The sequence below is a fragment of the Neomonachus schauinslandi genome, chromosome 11, assembly GCF_002201575.2.
Source record: "Neomonachus schauinslandi chromosome 11, ASM220157v2, whole genome shotgun sequence".
Lineage (NCBI taxonomy): Eukaryota > Metazoa > Chordata > Mammalia > Carnivora > Phocidae > Neomonachus > Neomonachus schauinslandi.
In genome coordinates, this window is record NC_058413.1 from 90066401 (window position 1) to 90084911 (window position 18511).

The 18511-nt window shown below is 42.9% G+C and overlaps 1 protein-coding gene across 2 annotated transcripts in view; it reads left to right on the forward strand.

Annotated features, from left to right (window-relative positions):
• Nucleotides 1-18511, forward strand: part of FEZ1 (fasciculation and elongation protein zeta 1) — a 45883-nt gene that overhangs the window by 18382 nt on the left and 8990 nt on the right. The window contains exons 4-6 of one of the 2 annotated variants that reach the window (XM_021696358.2): nucleotides 12688-12774; nucleotides 14672-14840; nucleotides 17922-18193. In XM_021696358.2, the coding sequence (XP_021552033.1) occupies nucleotides 12688-12774; nucleotides 14672-14840; nucleotides 17922-18193 (528 nt within the window). The remainder of the gene's footprint in view (nucleotides 1-12687; nucleotides 12775-14671; nucleotides 14841-17921; nucleotides 18194-18511) is intronic. The other variant, XM_021696360.2, reaches the window with a different exon arrangement.

An 18511-nucleotide genomic window follows, 5' to 3' on the forward strand; every position in this document is an offset into this window, starting at 1 on the left:
GTTTTCACACCACCTCAAATATTCACACTTAGCCTTCCCCCTTCTAATAGAGGGTTGTCACCAATTTATAGTGAAATCAATATTAAATATATAAACTATCATAGCTATGTAAATACTATTTCTTACTGAATCATATAGTGTTGTATAAGAATATTTCTTATCTTATACAACCTTTTGTTTAACTTGGAGTAAAGAATTACCTTGTTTTTTATTTGTTTAATTTTCTGTATACCTATCTATCAATAGTTCAACCCCAAACTCTGAGTGAAATTTAAATCTCACAATATGGTTAAAAAAACCCCAGACATTCAGGGGTGCCTGGGTGGCTTAGTTGGTTGGACGTCTGCCTTCAGCTCAGGTAGTGATCTCAGGGTCCTGGGATCGAGCCCTGCATCCGCATCAGGCTCCCTGCTCAGCGGGCAGTATGCTTCTCCCTCTGCGTCTGCCCCTCCCCCCACCTCCCTTGTGCTCTCTCTCTCTCTGTCAAATAAATAAATAAAATCTTTTTTTTTAAAGATTTTATTTATTTATTTGAGAGAGAGAATGAGATAGAGAGCATGAGAGGGGGGAGGGTCAGAGAGAGAGGCAGACTCCCTGCTGAGCAGGGAGCCCAACGTGGGACTCGATCCCAGGACTCCAGGATCATGACCTGAGCCGAAGGCAGTCGCTTAACCAACTGAGCCACCCAGGCGCCCATATATAAAATCTTTTAAAAAAAAATCAGACATTCTATCAATTCTTTTTTTTTTTTGTCTTGAAAACATCCAAATGAGTACCTCCATCTTTCTACTATAAACTAGTCTGGTTGTATTCTAGATCTAGTGCATGGCTATTGTTGTGGGACTTTCCTTCACTTTCATCCCCGAGGTTCTTCCTGCCTGACTGCTGTATTTTTTTATCTTTCTGGGTATATTCCCTTGTTTTGGTGGGAAAAAAAACTCACTATATTCTTGAGAAAGGGTATAGAGGAATATGTTTTTTAGACTATACTAGAATGTCTTTATTTTCCTGTCATATACTTGATTGAGAGTTTGATTTGATAATTATTTTAGATTGCAAATTTTTTTTACCTGGAATTCTGAAGGCATTGTTCTCTTATCTTCCAGCTTTCCCTTGCTGTTGAGAAACCCTCAAATCCATTCTGATTCTCCTTTTATATGTGACTCTCTTTTGGTTCTTTCTGAAAGTGTTTAGGATCTTCTTTTTTCTTTCTCATTTGAAATTTTCCATTGATGTGCCTTATAGTGAGATTCCCCCCCCCCCCATTCATTCTGCATTATACTTCATGGGCCCTTTCAGCCTGGAAGCTCATGACTAAATTGTGGCATGTTTTCTTGTGTTATTTCTCTGAAGATGAATTATTTCTGTTTTCTGCCTCTATTGAGATGATTATGTATGGAGTTCTCTCCTTTATGATGTTAATGGGATAAATGACATGAATTGATTCTCAAATATTAAGTCAACCTTGCATTATTGAGATAAACCCAACTTGGTCGTGGTGTATTATTCTTTTCTTTTATTTCATTGTGTGGTTTTCTTTTTTTTCTCATAGCTTTACTGAAGGATGATTGGCATACAATAAATGGCACATTTTAAAGTTTTCAATTTGATAAGTTTTGACATATGTATACATCCGTGAAACTATCACCACAATCAAGATACCAAGCATATCCATTAACCGCTCCCTTTCACCCCCGAATCTCCAGGCAACTCATTTCTGTCACTATAGGTTAGTTTGCGTTTTCTAGAATTTTGTATAAATGGAATCATGCAGCAGGTACTCTTTTTTTTTTGGTCTGGCTTTTAAAAATTCAGTATAATTATTTAGATATTCATCCATATTTTGCTTATATCAACAGTTCACTCCTTTTTATTGCTGAGGGGTGTTCCATTATAGAGATATACCATAATTGGCTTATTCATTCACCTGTTGATGAATATTTGGGTTGTTTGTGAATATTGTAAATAAAGCTGTTATGGATATTCTTGCCTAAGTCTGTTTGTAGACCTATGTCTCCATTTCTCTTGGGTAAAAAAAACCCTATGAGTGGAATGTTGGGGTCTTATGGTAAATGTATGACATTTTTAAGAATCTGCCAAACTGTTTTCCAATTTGAGAACTCCAGTTAGTCCACATCCTCACCAACACCTGTTATGGACAGGCTTTAACATTTTAGACATTGGAGTAGGTATATAGAGTACCTTATTTTGGTTAAATTTGCACTTCCTTAGTAACATGATATTGAACATCTTTTCATGTGCTTAGTTATAATCTGTGTATCTTCTTCAGTGAATCCTTTGCCCACTGTGTATTCTTGTTAAGTTGCTGTTGTTCTTTATATTAAAAGATAAAATAGGCATACTAAAATATTAAGAGTTTATTTAAGTAAGATCAAATTGGACAGCCCCAAACCCAAAGTGCTTAGGAGTGCTCCACCAACGGGAACTAGAGGAATAACTTTTATATAGAAAAGGTGGAAGCAAAGGAAGAAAATTATTTGATTGGCTATAGCTTAAATAGTTGTATTATTTGGGAAAGCCTAGTTGGCTGTTTGTGAATGGTTGTTCTTTGATTTGAATTCTTACCCTTGAGGCATTAGAGGCTTAGGTTTTGGTTTGCTTGGTAGGCTATTAAGGCATTAAAACCACCTCAGTCTAATGGCTTCCTTGTTTAATTAACACATACATTCTAGATATAGTCCTTTGTCTGATAAAGGTTTTTTTTTTTTAAAGATTTTATTTATTTATTTGACAGAGAGAGACACAGCAAGAGAGGGAACACAGCAGGGGGAGTGGGAGAGGGAGAAGCAGGCTTCCCGTGGAGCAGGGAGCCTGATGCGGGGCTCGATCCCAGGACCCTGGGATCCTGACCTGAGCCGAAGGCAGACGCTGAACGACTGAGCCACCCAGGCGCCCCTGTCTGATATATGTTTTATGCACATCTTTTTGTCTATGGATTGCCTTTTAACTTTTTTAACCTATTTTGAAGGTCAAGTGTTTTTTAAATGTGATGAAGCCCAATTTGTTGCTTTTTTCTTTTTATAATTTGTGCTTTGTGTGCAGTATTTAAGTAGTCATTCATTTTTTTTATAAGTCTTCTAGAAGTTGTATGGTTTTAGCTCGTCTGTGGCTTATGATTCATTTCAAGTTAGTTTCTGTATATGGTGTAAGGTAAGGGTCAAAGTTCATTTGTGTGTGTGTGTGTGTGTGTGTGTGTGTGTCTATCCAATTGTTCTGGTACTACTAATTGGAAATACTGTTCTTTCCCTATTAAATTGTCTTGGCGCCTTTGTTGAAAATCAATTGACCATATATGTGTGGATCTATTTCTGAATTCTTTATTCTGTTTCATTGATGTATGTCTATCTCTATGCCAATACCATGCTGTCTTCATTACTATAGCTTTGTGATAAGTCTTGACATAAAGTAGTACAGCTGCTGACCCTTGAACAACACGGGTTTAAACTGTGTGAGCCCATTTACATGTGGATATTTTGGGGGAAAAACAGTGCTGTACTATAAATGTGTTTTCTCTTCCTTATGATTTTCTTCATAACATTTTTTTCTCTCAAGCTTACTTTATTGTAAGAATACAGTATATAATACATATAAAATACCAAATATGTGTTAATCAGCTGTCTGTACTATCAGTAAGGTTTCTGTCAACTTAACTAGTAGTTAAGTTTTGGTGGAGTCAGAAGTTATATGTGGATTTTTGACAGTGCCGGGCATCCGCACCCCGAGGGTCATTGTCCGAGGGTCAACTGTATACGTCTTTCAACTTTGTTCTTTTTTTTTTGAAGTTGTTTTGGCTATTTTTGGTCCTTTGCATTTCCATATAAATTTTGGAATCAGCTAATTAATTCCTCTAAGTTGCTGGGAATTCAACTTGTGATGTGTTAAATCCATAGATCAATTTATATGTTAATGTGGTGAATTATACGAATTGATTTTCAAATATTAAACCAACCTTTCATTCTTAAGATAAACCCCACTTAGTCATGATATAGTGTCCATTTTATATAATGTGGGATTTGATTTGCTAATATTTTATTAAAGATTTTTGTGTCTCTGTTCACAAGGAATCTTTTTCTGTAATTTTCTTGTAATGTCACAACATGAATTGGGAATTTTTCTTTCTCTAGTTTCTGAAAGAGTTTGTCTTAGGTTCATATTATTTCTCCCTTACATGTTTGGTAGACTACACCAGCGAAACCATCTGGACCAGGGGTTTTCTCTGTGGAAGGTTTTTGATGACGCATTCAATTTCTTAAATAAATATAGGGGTGTTCAGATTTTCTGTTTCTTCCTTCAGTTGATTTTGGTAAATAGTGTTTTTCAGGAAATTTTTTCATGTAATCTAATTAATTGAAGTATTGACCACAAAGTTGTTTATGATATGCTCTTATTATTTTAATGTTAGTAAGATCTACAGATCTTACTATAGTGATATTCTCCTTTTTATTTCCGATCTGCTAATTTTTGTTTTCTTCTCCTTCTCTCCCTCTACTTCCCCTCTTCTCTCTTCAGTCTCGTTATGGGTTTATCACTTTTTTTTGTGGGGGCGGTTATCACTTTTATTAATCTCTCCAGAGAACCACTCTTGGTTTCTTTTTTTCCTCTGTTGTTTGTTCATTTTCTAATCTGTTGATTTCTTTCCTTAACTTTATTATTTCCTTCCTTATACTTACTAGGTCTTACTAAGCCTTTTAAGGTGGGAGCTTAGATCAGATTTTAAACTTTAAAAATAATTGTCTTAGTCCACCCAGGCTGCTATAACAAAATACTGCAGACAGGGTGGCTTATAAACAACAGAAATTTATTTCTCACAGTTAAGAAGCCTGGACATCCAAGATCAGGGTGCCAGCATGATTAGGTTCTGGAAAAGGTGCTCTTCTGGCTTGCAGACTGCCAATTTCTGGCTGTGTTCTTACATGGTGCAAGGAATCTCAGGAGCTCTGTGGAGCCTCTTTTATAAAGTACCAATCCCATTCATGAGGGCTCTACCTTTATGACCTAAGCAAATCCCTGAGGCCCCACCTCTTAATACCATCACGTTGGGCATTAAGATATCAACAAATGAATTTTGGGAGGACACAAACATTCAGACCAGCAACAACATTAAGCACCTTAAAATAATAAAATTTCCTTTAAGCATCGCTTTACCTGAATCCCACAATTTTAAGATGGTATGTTTTTACTAACCTCAGTTTGAAATATTTTCTAATTTCTCTTGTAATTTCTTCTTTGACCTATGGGTTATTTAGGTGTATGTTACTTAATTTCAAAATGTTTGGGGATTTTATAGTTATCATTTGTATTGATTTCTGATTTAATCTTATCAGAGAACACAATCTGAACAAATTCAATCTTTTAAAATATATTGGGATTGATATATAGCCCAGCATATGTTGTATCTTAGGAATGCATTATGTGCCATTGAAAAGCATGTATAATCTGTAATTATTGGTTGTAATGTTCTGTAAAGGTCAACTAGATTAAGTTGGTTTATAGTATTGTTGCATTCTTCTAGCTCTTAACTGATTTTTTTGTCTGTTTATCCATTACAATTTATTTTTTTGTTTTAAGTTTTATTATTGAAGTGTAGTTGATGCACAATGTTAAATTAATTCCCTTTTCAGGTGCACAACATAGTGAGTTGACAATTCTATACATTATGCAATGCTTAACCATTATAAGTGTAGTTACCATCTGTCGTCAAACAATATTATTACAATATTATCGACTATATTCCCTTTGCTATACTTTAAATCTCCATGATTGATTGATTGATTAATTTTAAGTAAGCTCTACACCCAACATGGGGCTTGAACTCACGACCCTGAGATCAAGAGTCACATGCTGTACCAACTGAACCAGCCAGGCGCCCCTTGATTTATTTTATAACTGGAAGTTTGTACCTCTTAACCCTCTTCAGTTATTTTGCCCATGCCTCTCCCCACCACCCTTCCCTCTGGCAATCACTAGTTTGTTCTCTGTATTTATAAGTATTTCTATTTTTGTTTGTTTTGTCTTTTAGATTACACATATACGTGAAATCATGGTATTTGCCTTTCTCTGTCTGGTTTATTTCACTTAGCATAATACCCTCTGGGTCCATTCATGGTGTCACAAATGGCAAAATCTCATTCTTTTTTATGGTTGAATAATATTCCATTATATATAGATATATATGTCACATCTTCTTTATCCATTCATCTATCAATGGACACTTGGGCTGCTTTCATATCTTGGCTATTGTAAATAATGCTGCAATAAATGTAGGGGTGCATATTTTTTTTTTGAATTAATGTTTTCATTTTCTTTGGGTAAATACCCGGTAGTGTAATTACTAGATTGTATCATGTTTCTATCAATCCTTTTACTTTTCACCTGTGTCTTTGTTTATTTTTTCTAAGATTTTTAAAATTTATTTATTTGACAGAGAGAGACACAGCGAGAGAGGGAACACAAGCAGGGGGAGTGGGAGAGGGAGAAGCAGGCTTCCCGCTGAGCAGGGAGCCCAGTGTGGGGCTCAATCCCAGGACCCTGGGATCATGACCTGAGCGAAGGCAGATGATTAATGACTGAGCCACCCAGGCACGCCTGTCTTTATGTTTAATGTGTGTCTTTTATAGATTGCATACAGTTAAATCTTTTATGTTTAGTCTGACAATGATGATCTATGCTTTTTGTTTATTGTGTTTAGTTCATCTGCATAGTATTCAGTTCATTAGCATTTAAAGTAACTTTAATAATTTGTGTTTAGGGGTATGATCTTGCATTTCTATTTGTCCTATCTGGGTTTTTTGTTGTTGTTGTTCCTCTGTCCCAACTTGCTTGCCTTCTTTTGTGTTAATCAAATTTTCTTGGTATTCCATTTTCTTTCTTCCATTGGATTTTATTATTTTTATTTTTTAAAGATTTTGTTTATTTATTTGACAGAGAGAGAGAGCAAGCACAAGCAGGGGGAGTGGCAGGGCAGAGGGAGAGGGAGAAGCAGATTCCCCACAGAGCAGGGAGCCCAATGTGGGGCTCAATCCTGCGACCCTGGGATCATGACTTGAGTCCATGGCAGACACTTAACAGACTGAACCACCCAGGCACTCCCTCTTCCATTGGATTTTAGCTATACCTCTTTGTGTGCTTGTTTTTTGCTTGTTTTCTTTTCGTTTTTTACTGACTGCTCTAAGGATTACACTCTGCATTATTAAGTTATCATAGTCTATTTAGGATTCATATTATGCTACTTCACATAAAATGTAAAACACTTTCAACAGTGTAAGTGTATTCCTGTCATCCTTTGGGCTCTTGTTGTCATATAATTTACATCAATCCACATTCGTACCCCACAACACAAATTATTATTTTTGCTCTAGACAGTTAGTTGTCTTTTAAAGAAATTAGGAGAAGGAAAAAACATAATTTTTTTATATTTACCATTTCTGGTGTTATTTATTTCTTCCTGTAAATCTGATTTTTAAGCATTTTTTTTTTCAGGCCAAAAAACTTTCTATAATATTTCTTATAGTGTTAGTTCACAGGTGACAGATTCTCAGCTTTCATTTATTTCATGTTTTCCCTTCTTTCAATGATCACAGCCTTGCACTGTCTGTGCCCAGTGCCTCAAAACAATCAGCTCTTAGATTTATAGTTGTATGTGGCAGGGAAAGTCCAGTACTAGCTACTCTTTTGTGGCTGAAAGAGGCCATCTCTTCTGTTCTTGCTTTTTGGAATTCCTTTATTCAAGTGTTGGACTTAAACTGATCTTTTGCTTTTTCTCCCCTCCCATTCTCTATCTACTTATTTTCTTTCACTCTCTAGGTGATTTTCCCAGCCTTATCTTCAACTCTTCTACTGAAAATATAAATTTTGCTACCATAATTTTGATTTCTAAGAGCTCTTTCTTGTTGTTTTTTAAAATTAATTCTACTAAACAGGCCACGTTTCAAGGAAGCAGTGTTTTCTTGGTATCCCTCTGAGTGCAGTAATGATAGGAAGGAGTCTCTCCTGCCCTCTGTATAGGTTTTGATTTACCTTTCCTATGTATTTGTTTTAGTCCCTGTTTTTCATGTCGGGGATTGTCTGCAAATGTTTGACAATCCTTGGGCATATTTAAAAGTGAGGCTAGACTCACAGAGATCTTTCTGTGGGGACAGGGCTTGTCTCCTACTGCCCCCCACTGTAATGATCAGTAAGGACCTGGTCATTTTGTTAGGAGACCCCAAATATTGGCATGTATCTGTACGTCTTTTATTTGCACAGTGAAACAGAAATGTATTGACCACTAAGTGGAGTCCTCCAGTGTTTTGCTTGAGGAGGATAAGCTTGACTGCCAGCATCCTTGGAGCCTAAGCAGGGCAGGAGGCTGAGGGTCTCTGGTGAGTGGGTAGACTTTCACTTAATCCCTCTGTTTTCGGCAAGATCCCTCACCCCTGCTTTCAGGTGGGCTGGTGTCTCTTAGGTCCAAGTCCTCCTTCGCTCAACCTTTCCAAAGTGAAACCTCCACCTCTTTTCATGGTGAGAGGGTAGTAGTTGTCTTTCTTCATGGGAGAGGAGAAGAGACTTGGGGTCTCACTGCTCCTATGAAGAATCCTGGCAGATCCTTCCTTTTGCAGCCCCACCTCCCAGTGCCCCCGAAGTCTCCAATTCTAGAGTCTTTCAGCATTTTGGGGGTGAAAACACATACTTTGGGAAGGTTTCTCCCATAGGGCTTAACCCTCTAGCCTGCTAGCTCAGCATCTGCTTTCTAGCATCTTGTTCGCTGTTGTCTTTCCTCGGGTTTGTTCTGTCCTTGCAGGATATTCTCTTTCGGTCCTTTTGCTCTCACTTTAGTAGGGTTTCAGAAGGAAGAGGAGATAAATGTGTGCTCAATCACCTATGTATTTTCCTTCTGCTGTTAAAAAAATGGAGGGCACCTGGGTGGCTCAGTTGGTTAAGAGTCTGCCTCCGGTTCAGGTCATGATCCCAGGGTCCTGGGATCGAATCCCGCATCCAGCTCCAGGCTTCTCCCTCTCCCTGTGTGCTCTCCCCCTCTCTCTTTCTTGCTCTTGCTGTCTCTCAGATAAATAAATAAAGTCTTTTTAAAAAGATAGAAACGGGGCCCATTTAAAAAAGGGTGTTCTGATGTGGATGGTAGAAGACAGTGTGGAACCTCTATTCAAAGGCCCATCATGGAGAAAAAGGCATTGACCTTACATTAGGAGCTTGGGGGAAAAATCAGTATATTCTTTTATTTTTAGATCAAAATAGTATGCTCAAGCTATGTAGTATTATTATTTACAACTCTCCACATTTATTGGGTTTTTCAATTAATCAATATTCTGTTCCTGACTTATATAAAAGATAGTCTCTTTTATCCCTGGAACTGTAATTAATAGCAGATGGTGGTTGTCTTGGACAAGAGGAAAACAAGTCCAGGACAGTGAGTTCAACGCTTCTGTTTTCCAGGTCACTGAGCAGCTAAGTTGTCTGTGGAGGCGGACTGACTGTAGGAGGGGACAGTGCAACCGTTCCTCCCTCTTCCATGTGTTCATTGAGTCTTTCACGAAACGTCTGTTGTCTACATGCTGTTTGCTGTGCTCTGGTGCGTCTCCCTGTGGGGATTCAGAGGCGCTGACTTAACCCCACACAGATGTTTCCTGGTTGTTCACAAGCATGGAGGGATATTGTTGTCCTTTCCTCGGGCTGGGTGCATGTCGTGGATTTTTTTTTTTTTTTAACTTGTTGACTGAAGGTGAAAATGGATCTTCGTTCTCTTAATTTTGGTCAGCAAGGCAACCACCTATGTGGAACAATTGTGATAGGGGGAGGGAAATACAATGGGGTAGAGACTCCCTTTCTCGTGAATAGAATCATCTGGATTGCTCTGACAAGAGACGCTGGTTAATAGTCACTTTCGAACACAAGGACTCGGTGTCATTTTAGTCCTCACTCAGACTGCTGTTCCGCAAGATTTAGCAGCATGGTAGGCCCCAGGGAAGGTTCCCTCACTTATTGCCAAACTTTAAGCGACCACGTCACAGCCTTAAAGGCCCACCCTTTAGGGAAAGCAGAAGGCAGAAACAGCTTGCCGAGGAGGATGGCCAGACCTGTTCTGGCTCTTGGTCTTCTTTCCTCCGTTCGGGAAAGAAGTCACTTGGAAGGATGATTTTTCTTGGAAGAGTCATAGTTCACTCCTGCGGTGTGGAACCAACTTGAGTTTCAGTTTACACAGAAATTCAGCCCCGAATGACCTGGCCTGAAGGTTGTTTGTGGCTCTAGCCTTCCCATTGTCACACGAGAGGCTAAAGAAACTCCCCCTGGTGATTTCTAGGTCTCTGGCATATGTTAAGAATAGGAGGATCCATATACTTGTCCACCTGCATAAGTGTGTGTGTGTGTGTGTGTGTGTGTGTGTAAACCATATAATCCTATCCATATACACAACTGCCATCATTTTCAGAATTCCTTCTTTTTTCCCCCTGTTAGTCCCCATCCAGCTTTACACTCTCTGTGCTAGATATTGTCCCGGTAACGAAGGGCAGGCAGGGATTCTGTAAGTGGCGTTTGTAAGGCCAGAGGGCTCATTGAGAAGTGACAGAAGCGGTTGGGGTGGAACAGAGTCTGCTAGGACCAGAGGAAATGTGGAAGGAGCAGTAGAGGGGGTGCAGAAGGATGAGAGCCTCAGACCCAAGACCTGGAGACCGGAGACCGAAAGTTAGCGAGGGTGGAGGAAAGGTCAGGGACAGGGTGGGTGTGGTGAAGCAGGCTGGGAATAATCCACACGGGGAGAGGGAAGCAGCCGGGGCTCTCTTTAAGTACCTTGTGTTTGCTTCTCCTTTTATTTTAGTTTTTAGTGGCGGACTTCTGAGGTCTGAGGAAATGTGGGGTAGGTGCAGCTCCCACAATCCTAGGAACTCAGGGCAACTTGTCAGTGATTATAGGTGATTCTCAGGTCTTTTTTCACCCAAGCCTGACAAGTCAGACCTGTAGGCTTTGTGCCAGGGACAGGGAGAGGAGAGAAAGCTCTAAGAGACATCCACGCCACTGCTCAGGTTCGCTAACATTTAAACAACAAGAAGAGTCTATCCCTAGAAGCTCCCTCCCGGCCTTCCACCAGGAACTCAGAGGGAAGACCTCGTGAGGGGGGACGGATTAGCTCAAAGATGCAGTATTAACAGTCAGTGAAAATTGGCCATATCTCAGAAGACATAAACCTTCCATCTTTAGAATACACTTACTGTCAAAAAAAAAAAAAATTCCGGTTATAGACTAACACTTGCTTATAAAAAAGAATCCAAACAGAAAGCAAGGAACTCTCACTTCCAGCACAGGCCTTTCTGGCCCCGAGGAAGTTTGCCCTAGGAGTGTAGTCATGAACAAACTGTGGATCCAGGAGCTTCGTTCTGCAGAGTTCTGGGAATGCGGAAGCCAGGCGGCTACCACAGGTGGTAGACTTGGCAGAGAGAGGAGCATATGGGCTCACCAGCAGAAATAGATGTCACCATCTGGCACACAAGCCCCTCAGCAGATCCCATTACCTCCCTGCCCTACCCCTATCCAGGTGGAGTGCAGATGGCATTTAAGATACATTTGATTAATTTTTTTAATGACAGAGTCCTGGTTTTATGCAAACGTAGATAGAAGGTGATGTGTTTTGTTAGGGGTGTCTGCCCAAGGTGGCGCTCAAAGAATAGGGGAGAAGTTTCTGAGGATAGCCCATCTCTGCCATGATTGCTTGGGATGGAACTGGGTGTCTTCTCTTCTAACAGCAGAAGTGTAATCCCCGGGAAAGAGGCAGATCAGCATGCCAGCTATCGATGAGCAAGTAAAAATTGATTCCTGGATGGGAGGTGTCACTGCAGAAAGACTTCCTGGAGGCATTCCTCCCCAGCCCCTATATGACTTTCAAATTCGACTTCCGGACACAGACAGATTGTTGGGTGGTTTAGTGGTTTATTTTGTGCAGGATTTGAACATAAATGCCAGACTGTGGCCGTTTGGGATATGGTCAGGAAAGCCAGATGTGCTGTGGATATCTTGTTGGATTGCAACATCTAGAATCTCAATGGTTGTGAACCTTCAGAATCTTACTTGGCACTATGGAATCTTGGAGGAATGGGGCACCTGTTTCAATGCTGTTGTTGTTGTTTTGTCTGTGCCTCAGTTCACGTGATCAGGTTGTTCCGTGGCACGTCTTGTGTAGATTCGCTACACCCTTCAGTGGCCGTGACACCATGCCTAGATTCCAGTCACAGGGTGGCCTTGCATCCAGTTCTAAAAGCTTGACTCTTTGGACTGGAACAACCCACCCCTTAAAATGCCTCATACAGTAAGCTCTGGAAACTAACCCCCAGATTGAAAGTCCTTGTCTAAATAAGAGAGCCTTCGCTGCTGGAATTGGTTGCGGTATCACCCACCTTGGGAAGGTTCCTTGTTCATGCAGGGATGACCTGTCTGTGGGCTGAAGAACAGTGCTCCTTCCTTCGAGTCAGACATCCCTTGCTGGACTCAGGGATGCATGCTGTGCAGAAGGGGTGTGTTCGGAATTGGATGAAACTCTGGGCATCTCTTCAGATTCCCTCCTTACACAGTGGATGGCCGGAGGGGCCTCTCAGTCCGTGTCTGTTCTAGAGACCAGACAGTAAAGAGAACCCTAGTTCTGCTGATGATCAATCAGAATTCCACCCCCCCACCCCCCTTCAGATCCATGAGAAAGAAGAGGAAGAGTTCAATGAGAAGAGTGAACATGATTCTGGTATCAATGAGGAGCCTCTACTCACAGCAGATCAGGTATGAATATTTCTCTTGGTTCTTGGGACTTTTTGTTCTTTGGATCAAGAAAAAGTCTAAGTACATACTTGTCTGTCCGTTTAAAGCAGAAGACAAATATATGGTCTCATGGTTGCCTGGGTCGATGACTTGGAGTGTCTTTGATAAGGGATTTCATGTCTCTCTAGGCCTCAGTTTACCCGCCTGCAGTAAACTGGAACATAGCTCCTGACACTCGGGTTGGGCGGGGCTCATGTTTGATCATAGCCAGAGATAGGCCTGGTGTTGATGGGCTTCACTTCTTGCTAAGCCTCTGAGTGTAATCTCATTAAGAGTCAAGACACTGAAATGAGGGTCTCAAATACCTGTTCTTGCAAAAATAGAAGTGACAGTTGAGGCTTTTGTATGGTGGGTATTTTCTCATATTTCATAGAACACCCAAAATGTTGAGCCTTCCAAAAGGAGTCTTAATGGACAGTTGTGTCTTTGTTAAAAAAAAAAAAGTAGTGCTTGACATTTGATTGAATTAATTATATTTTGGCTTTAGTCATTTATTACTTAGCGGGGAATAATCTTGGGTCTCTGGATTCTTTTTTCAACTTTTCGGTCGACAAATATTTCTGGGCGACTTTTTGAGCAGGTACCATACAAGTTTTTCACAAAGTAGTTTCGAAAAAGCTCCACCAGGAGCCTGTGGGGCCAGAAAGTGCTTTTCGGCCAAAGGAACTCTTTCATGTCTGTGGCAAAAAGGTGGGCTATTAAACAGGTAAGGATCAAGAGATTGAAGAGCACCAGATGAAAAGAGAAGAGGGGCTGACAGTTCTTCTTGTGAACTGTAAGGGATATACAATTCAGTGATCCAAGGTTAGCGATCAGTTCTCTGTGGGAGAAGGAGAAACTCAGCCATAAGATTCTGAAGGGGGTTTGTCATTTGCTTGTATTTTATAAACGGCTTTCAGGAAGCAAAGCCTAAGTATTCCCTAAATTTGCTGAATGGAGGTGAGAAGGTGTGGGAATAAAATAGAAATTATTCTTAAGGTGTGGGCCCCCTGAGTCTCCTTGTCCTTGGTCCAGCTAACGTGAAGAAGCCTGCCTCAGACAGAACACAGCCCAGGGGCCTGGAGACTGAATCCATCACAGAATTGAGGACAGACAAATGCAGAGTGCCCTGTCGTGACCAGACCCATCCATGGACGGCTTTCAGACTGTCTTTGCTTCTTCCATTTTCTTTACGTGTCAACAGTTAATGAACGCAGCAGCTCACCCGTCTTCCTCTGGCAATGCTCTGATTTAGCTCTCTCTTCTGGGGGCTGATCCCTAGTAAGAGTGGAGATTACAGCTGGGTTTCTTAGCTCTTTTCTGCTCTCCAGACCCTACCTATCCTTTTGTTATGTTAACCTCCTGTTTGGCAATTGTAGCTGCCCAGCTCAAGTTCCTATCCAGGTGAATTCTGGAGAAATTTCCTCTACGTAAAAAAACAAAAAAAGCCTCCCCATTTTGAGTTGTTCTAGAACAGCGGAAGCACTGTAACAATTAACGGACTGGGTTTTGTGTTAAAGTTGGGTGGCTAAAGTGTTTTCCCACTTAGAAATAAAGTGCTCAGCACATTGAGGTAAATGTTCCTTCCAGGCAGCTCTGCTTTGTTTCCCGAAAGAGGAGTTTATTTCCAATAAAGCACTCATCTAAATGGTGTTCTTGGAAGAGATTTCACATTCAAGAGTGCTTTACGTTAACGAAAGAGTGTGTGTAAGCCTTTGGTCAGATCTATTTTTATTATTATTCAACATTTATTAAATAACAATATTGCTTTAAGAATTTTATAGGCAGCAAATTAGAGACATCTTTAGCTGATCAAAATCCGAGCCGGGATGTCCCTCCAGCAGAGAACAGTTAGCACTCTCTTGCGTACCTTCTTCAGGTGATTGAAGAGATTGAAGAAATGATGCAGAACTCCCCAGACCCTGAGGAAGAAGAGGAGGTCCTGGAAGAGGAGGATGAGGGAGAAACCTCCTCCCAGGCAGACTCAGTCCTCCTGCGGGAGATGCAGGCCTTGACCCAGACCTTCAACAACAACTGGTCCTACGAAGGTGAGGGGCCTGGTGGGTGGGCTTGCCGAGGATGAGCCCTCCTGCCTGTGGGCCAGGCCATGGGCACACGCTTCACATGTAGCTAGTAGGACCTCCAATCCAGGGAGTTGGCAATCCCTTTCTTACTGGGCGTCAGGAGAGAACTTAGCAAATTTTGGGGGTGAGGGGGAAAGGCAATTGAGCAAAATCAAAATGGTAAAACTAACCAAAGAACAAGACTGGAGCAGAATAAGCAGAAGAAATCGGAATCCACTCTCCAAAATGATGCTACCATAAAATCAATGAAAAAGGTAATAATCATGATAGCTGATATTTTTGGAAAGCTCTCTATGTGCCAGACCCAGTTGTAAGAATTTCTGTGCATCATCTCATTTCATCCCCACCCCAACTCCATTAGGACTGGGGTAATTGAGGAGGCTGAGAGGCTAAGTGACTTGTTTGATGCCACTGCTGGGGACATATGATTAAAAACAGAATCTCCTCCCCACCCAGAAAACCTCTCCACAGAAGGAGAAGAGAAAGCCAACAATTTTATTACTGGATAAGCGTGAAGCCAGAACAGAGTGCCCTTCACAGGCAACTCGCTGAAGGGATTGCAAAACCAGAAAGAAATCCTACTCTCATCTCTGGCGAAGTGGATACAACCCATTACATTAAATCAGTTTAACAGTCTGGAGAAGGGCGACTAGTTAGGGCCCTGTCATCTTCCTTGATGATGACTTTTCCAACCTGTGGCTCCCAGGTGGTTGAGGAAATATTGCTGAGTCCTGAGACTGACAAGGGGCTTATTTTGCTGTTCGAATGATTGGCATCCATCTGCAAAGGACAGAGGAAGGCATTCGCAGAGAACAGGCAGGGGAAGGAAAGAGAAAGTCTCTTTCCTTACTTTCAACAGGGAGAGCCAAGCTTCCTATTTTTCATGTGTATCTGCCCCAACACCACATCCAGGTGGTGAGGGGTGGGGCCCACGAGCAAAGCCAGGCAGGTTAACGCCAGAATCCACACTTTTTTTTTTTTTTAAAGATTCTATTTATTTGTTTGTCAGAGAGAGAGAGAGCACAAGCAGGGGGAGTGGCAGGCAGAAGGAGAAGCAGGCTCCCTGCTGAGCAGGGAGTCTGATGCGGGACTCGATCCCAGGACCCTGGGATCATGACCTGAGCTGAAGGCAGACGCTTAGCAGACTGAGCCACCCAGGCATCCCCAGAATCCACACTCTTAATCTGTGTGTCGTGTTAGCTCTCTGACAGGTTTGTAGTAATTATGATCACGCAAAGAAAGGGATGGATGAGGTGTAAAATGAAAGGATATGACGCAGCGAAGGCAGAACTGAGTATAAAAGCCATCCATCTGGAAGGGTAACGGGGCCCGTCCTGCAGGAGGGGCCGCGCTCCTTGGGCGGAGATGCACCTGTGGGCTGGCAGAGCCTTAGAAACACCGCAGAGGGAAGGCCGGCCGGGCAGGTGTCAAGGTCCAAACACGGGTGAAAATCGAGGCCTGCTCTGAGGAACCATGTCCTGAAAACGAAACTCGGTGGTTCTAAAGAGCAGAGGCTGGGCCAGGGCAAAAGCAGAAGGAATGTACTCGCAACGATGGGGCAGATTTGGCTGCGGAGCTGCATTCAGGCTGGTCTCAGCCACACAAAGGCCCCAAACATAGCCGCGCTCAGCGGAAGACTCAGGAAAACAGCTGAAGTGCACAGTGAAATGGCAAACGCAGGAGGGGGACAGCTCCAAAAAGCAGAATAAAGGGGGAGGTCGAACCGAGTCAGCAAATCCACAGGCCACGGCAGAAACAGGGAAGTAAAATGGATTCTGGGGCAGAAACAAAAGATGTTAGAAAGAGACAAATTTGAAAAGATGCTCCCCCCCAATCTATTATTTTTATTATTTTAAGGAGGCTCCCTGCCCACCGTGGGGCTTGAACTCATAACCTTGGGATCAAGAGTGGCATGCTCTACAGACTGAGCCCACCAGATGCACTTTCCCCCCCAATCTATTTTTTTTTTTTAAGATTTTTATTTATTTGACAGAGAGAGACACAGCGAGAGAGGGAACACAAGCAGGGGGGGTGGGAGAGGGAGAAGCAGGCTTCCCACTGAGCAGGGAGCCCGATGCGGGGCTCGATCCCAGGACCCCGGGATCATGACCTGAGCCGAAGGCAGACGCTTAACGACTGAGCCACCCAGGCGCCCCTCCCCCCCAATCTATTTTAAATGAAGAAATTGGAAGGGAAAATAATTTAAGACAAAGTTTTCTGTACCCCATTATCTCAGCTTCCCTTTCGTTTTCTCTGACAGCAGGCTCGGTACCAGCCAGCCAGGGCGCACTTTTCAGTCTGCGGTCCCAGTCTGCCGCACGTTTCCCGTGTTTCTGAATATCTGCACTGTCGCGCAGGACCACGGGGTGAAGGGGGCTCAGATCGCTGTGCTTATTTTGTTGGCCGGCTAGATCTTGATCAGCTCTTGGGACAAACACCACCTCTCTCCTGTCTGCAGCACCTATGCCCAAAACCTCCTCTTAATGTTTTCTCCCCCGGTCCTTGACCCATTTCGCACCAGGAATATCAGAGACACAGAGGAAAAATAGGAAGAGGAAAAAGGGATCAAAAAGTCACATGTTTGTCTATGCACATTTTTTTTTTTTAAAGATTTTATTTATTTATTTGTTAGAGAACACAAGCAGGGGGAGTGGCAGGCAGAGCCGGCAGAGGGAGAAGCAGGCTCCCTGCGGAGCGAGGAGCCGGATGAGGGACTCGATCCCAGGACCCTGAGTTCATGACCTGAAGCCGAACGCAGATGCTTAACTGACTGAGCCACCCAGGCGTCCCCGTCCGTGCACATTTTTGTGAATGGAGTCCACGGGCTTCTGTGGGGGCGCTTTCTTCTTCCTCTTTTGTTATCCTGAGAGTGGTGTGCACTTTGGCTGTCGTATATGGGTCCCTTCCTTCCTGGCGTGCCCCTGAACTGCCAGTCCTGTAAGGAGGCGGGAGGGGTCCCCTCGGGGGCAGCGGCCCCGGGAGCCGCCCGGTGGGCTCTGGCTCGGCTGCAGGGATGGTCACCTGCGGGACGGTCTCCCCCTGCAGGCCTGAGGCACATGTCTGGGTCGGAGCTGACCGAGCTGCTGGACCAGGTGGAGGGCGCCATCCGGGACTTCTCGGAGGAGCTGGTGCAACAGCTGGCCCGCCGGGACGAGCTGGAGTTCGAGAAGGAAGTGAAGAACTCCTTCATCACGGTGCTTATCGAGGTTCAGAACAAGCAGAAGGAGCAGCGAGAACTGATGAAGAAGAGGCGGAAAGAGAAAGGTCTGAGCCTGCAGAGCAGCCGGATAGAGAAGGGAAACCAGATGCCGCTCAAGGTAGGTGAACCGCCCGCGGGAAGACGAGGTGCATCCAGCCTCGAAGCCTGGCCGTGTGGGGCCCCGGTACCAAGCCTGCGCAAGCCCCAGGAGCAGACCGGGATTGAGCACTGACTGCGAGCAGGACCCTTGGCAGACAGTAGGGCTGTAAAGAGAGAGAAGGCACCCCTTTCTCCTTTCCTCCCCTTGAGGACCTCGGTCTAGCTGGGGGACACCGGACATGGACATGGGAAAATACTTGCATGTGGTCTGTGTTCCCTGAGGCAAGACCTCAGAAAGAGGGGTGAAGGTGGCTAAGACTGAGGGGCGCTGTGCCCT